This window comes from Aspergillus ibericus, assembly GCF_003184845.1.
Source record: "Aspergillus ibericus CBS 121593 unplaced genomic scaffold BO80scaffold_10, whole genome shotgun sequence".
NCBI classification, from domain to species: domain Eukaryota; kingdom Fungi; phylum Ascomycota; class Eurotiomycetes; order Eurotiales; family Aspergillaceae; genus Aspergillus; species Aspergillus ibericus.
This window is the reverse complement of record NW_020292108.1, coordinates 419,757-427,734: the sequence shown is the minus strand read 5'-3', so window position 1 is coordinate 427,734 and position 7,978 is coordinate 419,757. Positions and strand designations below refer to the sequence as shown.

The following is a 7,978-nucleotide window of genomic DNA, read 5'->3' as shown; positions in this document are numbered from 1 at the left end:
TGGCCGCGCTGGAAGTCGTGCATGGCCGACTGGGATTAATAAACCAGAAACAGCAATTGTACAGGGATTGCTAGTTGGCTAGTACTACCACTCAGCTGGGCAGGGTGAGGTGGGGACGGCCAGTCCCTATGAGAGATGGAGGATGAGACAAAAGGACGCCGATGGCCCTAGTGCCAGTAGTCCTGCCTATAGCCATTCGCATCGGGGTCCACTGGTGGAATCAACGCCGATCTTATCCTGGGTAAGCACTCTGATAGTACGGAGTACTATGTATTTTGGTACTGGATCTCAGCAGCAGCGGATCGATCAGATGTGGCGAGGGGCTGCAGTTTGTTGAACAGTTCCACGGATACCCTGGAATCATAATACGGAATACTAACAGCCCTCTGCAGTACCGTGGGAGTGGACAAAGAGCAGTTGCCCTGCAGAAAAATTACTAGGCCGCGTCATCGACCCCCTGCCCCTGGTACTGTCAGGCTGTCACGATACCGGTATCAACTAGTCTTCGTAGTCGGCCCTCGGTGGGGCGGGTGGGGCTGCGATGAGACCAGCCGTGGTCGAGCGATGAACAGTTGGCACTTGGCAACCATGTGCCTCTGCCTAGATTCTAGAGTGTTCCGGAGTAGACAGATGCTTGATCAAGATGTACATTCTGATTCAGGGAGAGATTATCCACAGCTCCACTGTAGTCCTGAGCTATACTCCTGGCTGTAAATGCCCCTTAGCACTGACAACATCAAGTCAGCTCACTGTTATCCTTGTTACAGTAATGACCGAGGCCACACAATGCCTGCTATTCACTCAATACTATCTGGAGCATCAGTCTGATATTCAGTCACCTCCTGCATAAGCATCAGCTTTGTCCACACACACTCTCTCTCCCTTTCCAGCCCTTATCTATCTCCATATCTTTTCGAATCCAAGAGCTACCACACAGATACATACCACCATACAACCAGTAGATAGTAACCGCTCAATAAACCCTCACTGGGCCATCTTGTTCCTAACCGTAGCCATAGATTCAAGCAATACCCTGTATCAAATGCCCTTGGATTCAGCGCAAATTGAGAATTCCGTACATCATCAGTCAACTTGCTCGGCGAGAAGAACCCTAGAACCCAACTTGGTCAATGTATCCTACAGTACGGAGTACCACAATCTACATCCTTGTCGCGACAAGAACCCAAGACGATCCTATCCATCATCCCTGCGCAGCTGCAGTTGACGCCAGATTCTGGACGTCCAGGTCACTATTAACCCTACCAAGGCTCTAATAAACGCATTCCAACAAAGAACGATAAGAACAATTCACATGCAAACCGACTACCTCGACTCATCCCTCAAGACCACTCGGATATCCACGGAGTAGTACCCTAAATCCTCCATTCGTATCTACAAACAATCTACCTTACTCCGTTGTCCGTACGGGCTCCCAACCCCCAGCCCCTAAGGTACCATCGCCTCGCATCCTCGGAAAAAAAAAACCAACTCCTCCGGAGTTAATCTATCTAGTATCTAGCGTCTACCTCCCTATCCGTACCAACCTTCGGACTCCCCCGACGACCCCCGAACAACCCCCACAAAATAACCTTCGATCAGGAACAACGGACCTAAATTAAGTCCTCCGTACGTACTTTTGTCCTCCTACCTATCTACCCAGTAACTTCGAAACAGGCAACAAGTTCACCCTCCTCCGAACCGAAACCACCCAACTAAGAAAATCCTTCCGAACCCTTTTTTAGATTCTTGCTGCTTGGCGAAGGGCGGAAATATCTCCTCCGTATCCACTCCGTATGTACTCATCGGACTCCGGGGTTTAAGATCTGACATGTGATTGTACGGAGTACTATATATGGGATTGGGGGATGGGGGAACAATGAGTGAAAGTGAAACATTAATTTATTTAGCTTTGGGGTGCGAAGTGCGAACCATACGTGGTCTAATATAGACAGGTATCTATCTTGTATCTATCGACGGAGTTATTAGTTCCGGAGGAATTGGGATCAGTTGGATGGGATAGGGTCGATTGAGTTAACGCGGTGTTGCTAGTGGCTAGTGGCTATCTACTTATTTAGTCTAGGTACTGGTGCTGCGCTGGCGTAGTCGCTCGGGAGATGGAGAGATAAAAGGGCGGAGGTGTAGGATCTTGGCGGGGATGGATCTAATGTTCGACTTAGAGTTACGGAGAGTAAGTACTAAGTGAGAGGAATGGAGGGTGTCATAAGGAGTCGAGTCGAGTCGAGTCGGACGGAATTTAGGCAAACACTAACCATTCACAGTGGCAGGTCCGTGTCATCCGGAGGAAAGCGAAAGAGGTACGGAGTACCTAATCTGACCCACCGCACAGACCATTTATCGAGCTTTATCCGAAAAGGGTTTGTGCTCTTACTTTAGTTCTTTTTAGTGAAGTTCACTGAGATATGTCAGACAGTCAATTAATAACTATACGGAGTACTCTGAAGTTAAACATGACTAGGGTATTATTCCGCTCCGTTTCCGTATCGCCATACTGTAGTATATACTAGAACATTAATTAAGTAGGAATCAATCAATCAATCAACCACCCAGCTACTGTCATCAAGCACGTGAATCGGTCCAGTCCGGTCGTTCCGAGAATTTGATCGTGCAATCGTTCTTCGGTTGACAGGTCAGGAAGTCGTTCATATCGGGAACCGGCGGTTCCGAGATTGGTTGGCCGAGGTGGTTCACCAGGTCCAGCTTGAAGCGTAAGCACGCGTAGGCGACCACGAGTTTCATGGTCAGACTGGCGAGACGCTGCCCTTTGCACATGTGGGTGCCGCCGCCCCAGCCGAGGAACAGTTGTTCTTTGGCCAGGCTGCGGGCCGGGTTCCATCGGAAGGGCTCGGAGTAGACGGAGGCGTCGAAAAAGGTGTCGGCGAAGGGGTAGAGGACGAAGGATCCGGAGGGGATCGTGTAGGAGCCGAGTTTGATGTCGGGGCCGGTGTTTTTGCGCACGGCGGTGTGGGGCTGTGCGCGACGGAGGGTCTCGCGGATGCAGAGGTCGAGGTTGGGCGTTTGGGATTCCCAGGCCGAAAGAGGGATGCGGGAGAGAACGTCCACGATCGATTGCGGGGAGAATGTAGGCAATGGGTCCGTGGTGTAGGTGGAGATCAGGGTTTCGATTTCTTTGCGGACGGCGGCGAGCCATTCGTGTTCGTGAGAAAGGAAGAGGAGGAGCCAGGTGCCTGCAAACGATTAGTAGAGTACGGTTGCTGAAATGTGGAGTGCATACCAATTGTTCCGGTCGAACGCGCTCCAGCAATTGGAAGTCCCATCATGAACTGGTACTGATCAGCATATACCCAAGAGAAAATTGGGAATATCGCTCACCCCCACAATACATTTGGAACTCTCTCCCGAGTCCAAGAGCTGCTGCAAAGCATCCTCTCTCTTTATCCCACTGCTCTTCCTCTCCTCCAGGGCCTTGGAGAAAATCCGGTAGACATTCATGGAAGCCCACACCTTGCGGAACGTGGCAAACCCAGGCACCCATGCAAGATTCGTGGTGAGAGGCTTCACAGAAGCATCAATGATGTCGTAGAATTTCTTCAGACGGGCTACGAGCGCGGCGTTATCGGCAACGTCAAACGACGAGACTGCGCGGACGATCATTTGAAAAGTAACCTGAAACCATAAGCACACTGTCAAAGAGTCGGAAATATCAGGTGGAGACATACATCATGTACGGTCGAGGTTGGGTCCAATAGACCCTCATTCCCCCAGGAGTCCATCTTACGATGGCAATCCAACAGTAATCGAGGCAGGACTGCATACTGTCAGTATTGTCCATTTACCTAGGCTGAAGACTTACGGAACTGGAGGTTATCCGGACGCTGCAAAACGTTCAAACGCTTATAGATACCGCTGAGCGCATGGGGGTCGAGACCAGTCGGGATCTGCAAAAGAATTACTTTACAATGCTTTCGGACATCCAGCTGCAGTCATACCGTGCCGATCAGCACCTGAAATCCTTGATATAGATTCAGGGCCTTTTCGCGAAAAAAGGTCTGCCGCGCCTCCTCGCCCGAGACCGCCATGACTTCATTGTGGAACAGCCGGAACCGAAAAACTGCAGATGCAGTGGTTCGGAACCCGTCGGCCAGAAAATCAAATTGGTTGTCAAAGAAGGTGTGTGTGATTTTCCCGGCCGGCCCGAGCAGCTCAGGCGGAGAGAGTTGATCTCGAGGGAGTGATGGTGCATCTCGAGCATTCAAGATGAGATAGGTAAAGGCAAGAACGGCAACGACGATCACCGTTAGGGTCGTGATGGTTTTGAACGGGACGAAAGGATCTGCCGATACCCACGACAGCAGGGTGTCTCGCAACACCATGGCGACGGTCAACCAGGGGCAAGAAATCAGGGCAACAAGAGCAATCAGTATGCATCAACGATAGCAAGCATCGATAATAAGTAGTATGGCCGTGTGCAAGTTCAATCTCCTTGGTGGAGTCCCGCCGAGTTTTTCGGAGACTTGGGAGTCATTAATAATAATTCTGGGATCTGAACGTGTACACATCTCATATCCCCTATCCACACACTGAAGTGATCCACCATGGACAGGCACACCAATCATGCCCACCGGAGCCTAACCACATGGTACCCTAGTGCTCCTGCATGTGCGTGCCAGATAAACCAGGGCCCGCCCACCGTGTCGGTGTCGTACGGCCACTCCCGGAGAATTGGTCGCCATTACCAATCCAATGGCAAGATAACTCGAAGGCCGTAGACAAGGTCGTTGCGTCTGGATCGTACTGTCTAGTGGCTAGGGGGGCAAGGATCGTATCCCAGCCAGCGAATCACGATGGAAGTCGCCCCACTGGAGGCGTTCGCCGGTACCACCACGTACGGGACACGGCGAATCCATACGAGTACGCAGTAAAATACACTAAACCCCCAGGGCCCGGGCATCCGACGCCATGAAATTGGTGTTCCTATAGATAGCACCGATGAGGCCGAACTACTAGACGAATGTAGGGCCCTCCGTGACCGGGGTTAAGCTCCTTGCAGGTGCTGCTTAGCGCATCAGCTGATCTTATACTCCATTGTAACCCCGATTGACTTGGATTGGAGCATTAGTGTCAGATACGATCCCTGTGAACTCACTGTAGCCTTCATGACGTGATCTGGAAGTCCGACGGCAATCTATTTCTTGGTTCTCGCTATCAGTGGCTGTCTGGCTCTGTCCTGTCATATGTCGGGATGCGTCAAAGTCGGATGGCGCAGCTGCGAGCCTTGCGACAGCCCAGGCATGCACTACCCCAGACGGGCTTAGTGGCCGGGGCCTGATTGGGAAGCCATCATAAGCACTTTGAATCCTACTCCGTACGGAGTATCCGACTAGATAGTTGATTAGACACTACTACACCGGGGAACCATTCCGACTCTAGATAGGTTGCCTATCGATGAGACTAGGGTCCAGAGGGTCAGCATCCATGACACGGCCAAAAATCGTGAGAAATGACTACTATTGTTAGTCAAACCCAAGCAGGTTACAATGCAGTATGACGTCCGGAGTACTCCGTATATCTGATGATATGTCATGTCACAGGACAGACACAAGTCCAGTGAGAATTGACCATGGTTTCCGGTGACATCTGAAACCGCCTGGCTTCCAATGCAATGCAACCTCAGGCGGCGCAGTGGCAAATGGGTGGACCCTCCGCTTGAACAGTGGGGCATTATCTGTTCGCAGTTGGCACGTCGCACAGAGTCGCTTAGCGTGAAGCCAAATTGAAATGCAATGAAGGCGAAATCCCTTCATTAAATTAACCCCCACCCTTCAAACCCAATTTTGGTACGAAGCACTCCGTATTGCTTTCGTATAGAGCGGTTTTGAGTTTGGCCAGCCTCCCCCTTTGTCGACCGAGAGAAAGACCGCGGAAAAGAGTGCCGCTGAGATAGCAGCTGAGCAAGAGGCTAGATGGCTCGTCGGGGTACAGATGAAGATGAATGAGCATTAGGGATGGATGCATTGTGCACGGCTGAATCATCAGACAGCCGGGTCCCAAACGGGACTAGCATGGCTACTGCCCACATCGGCGGCTCTACTTTCTGCCGCCCCTCGCAGGTCTGGGGATGCCACGAGGTTCATAGGTAACAATCAGCTGCTCAACTGAGCTGCCAACGAAGCGAAGGGTTGATCATCAGCATCTGTGGAGTAACGATGGATTTACCGCAATATTGGCGTTGACTTGCCTGTCGATCTACCTTGTCTGTGGAATTGGCCAATCCCTGCCCCCTGATAAGCGCCAGGAAGATCCTCCACGCCTGAGGAAGAATCTCGGAGCAGCAGTCGCCAACTCTATCTTGAGACGACTACTCGACTCTCTACCTTATTGCGGTCGACCATCGGGAAGCTCACGATCATTAACAGTTGTGCCCCCGGTACAGTCATGTTTTGCAGGTAGCCCTGACCCCGAGAAACAGAACGACCAGCGTACTCCGTAGGTGCCGTGGGATGTTTACTATGGCCGTTGCAGATCACCATTTCTGACTGAACTGCAAACAAAACCCACCCGCTCCAAGCAACATCTGATATCCGTCGCTATGGCCTACACCAGAATCATCCCTCATCCCAGGCCCAATCAATTCCCTTCATCCATCGCTTGATCATAACCCTTCTTCGCTTTCTAGAGCACCTGCGGCCATTATCATATCCCACCAAGTACATGACCAGCATGACTCGCGGCAGAATTCCTTCGCTCCACAGTTGGCCTTTCTTCATACCGAGCTGGGGCCTGCCTGTATTTCGCTCGTGGAGGCGGTCGTGCTGCGCCTGATGATGAGCAATTGTGGAGGCTCTTGCATGCGGCTATACTGATCAGCGATGTGGCCTGGTGTCATTCTGCTACGCAGGCTGTCAGTGGATGGGGGTGTGATCTATTGTCAGTGTCTGGTCAATGGAGGACCATCTTATGTTTTGGACTTCGATGTCTGTTACGGTGGTGAGCTTCATAATCGTTCTTGGGATCGGGTTCAAGGTCACCAGGCGGGAGACGAGTGACCTGTTGGAGAGTCTGGGGCTGGGAGCAGAGTAGGTAGCATTGATCACAGATATCGTAACAATCGCGATATAGAAATCGGACAATTTAACATCCCACCGGTGTACCTGATCATTTGAAGAGCAATCACAATGGCTTCTGTCATATATCAATATTTCTTACATCAAGTCCTCCTTAGCCTTAGCAGCAGCACCACGGAAAGTACCGGTATCAGCATTCAGCAATGATTGATATCTTCTTGCCAGGCTTCAGTAAAGGTCTCACTCTGAGTGACTAAGTAGCAGAACAATTTCAAGCACCATGTTATCTCGCTTATGCATAGTCCTCCGTACTATATGAGAATCTAGTTCAGGTAAAAGTTCTGTTACCTGCTACACTTGTTGATCTCATATCTCACCTAGTGTATCGGTAAGGCTAAAGTCAATGGCTGCGATAGAAATACGTTAATAATGATTATGTTTTTTATTTTGATGTCGGACGTCTCACCGTAGACCTGTCCAAAATATATATATATATCGGTATGTCTTTTCTATGCGACATCAATGTTTTGAGTGAGACACTAACGGATAACAATCTAGCTAACACGAACAGGAGGATCAGTGCCCTTTTCTAGTCGTAGGCATGAGCCAGATCACCAAACCTCCAGGCAGGGAGCCTTCACTTCCTTCGTAGGAAGGTGGGGGTCCTCGGGATCCTCAGGCAGCTCCCCAGGCGCTGGATTCTTGAACAATATCTACGTCGACTGCAGGGAGATGATTCGTAGTCTCCCAGCGGCAATATAAACAGCCAGTCTGCTGAGACTATCTGGACGAACCCACAAGTCTTTATTTCGATTGGAATAATATTGATTGGGATCAGGCTTGCTGCAGTCATGTGATCCTGCCCAATGATGACATAATCACACCAAATTCCCCTCCCCCGCCGATCGCGATAAGACTTTCTGACTGCTCAGAAT

At 50.6% G+C, this 7,978-nt stretch overlaps 1 protein-coding gene across 1 annotated transcript; it reads right to left on the bottom strand.

The window, feature by feature from the left end:
* Positions 1-2,434: 2,434 nt before the first annotated feature.
* BO80DRAFT_491982 (cytochrome P450) lies at positions 2,435-4,626 on the bottom strand. Its single transcript, XM_025723737.1, has 6 exons — positions 3,969-4,626; positions 3,833-3,917; positions 3,699-3,787; positions 3,352-3,645; positions 3,254-3,302; positions 2,435-3,206 (listed from the first exon to the last, which is right to left on the bottom strand). Exons 1-6 carry the CDS (start codon positions 4,350-4,352, stop codon positions 2,578-2,580), a joined length of 1,530 nt encoding a protein of 509 aa, XP_025577569.1. The 5' UTR covers positions 4,353-4,626; the 3' UTR covers positions 2,435-2,577.
* Positions 4,627-7,978: the final 3,352 nt, after the last annotated feature.

Excerpts from the sequence above, each read along its gene's own strand:
- BO80DRAFT_491982 (XM_025723737.1), bottom strand. The coding sequence starts at position 4,352 with ATGGTGTTGCGAGACACCCTGCTGTCGTGGGTATCGGCAGATCCTTTC. Across the intron at positions 3,646-3,698 it reads CAACCTCGACCGTACATGAT|GTTACTTTTCAAATGATCGT; the intron begins GTATGTCTCCAC and ends TTATGGTTTCAG. Across the intron at positions 3,303-3,351 it reads GTTCCAAATGTATTGTGGGG|TTCATGATGGGACTTCCAAT; the intron begins GTGAGCGATATT and ends GATCAGTACCAG.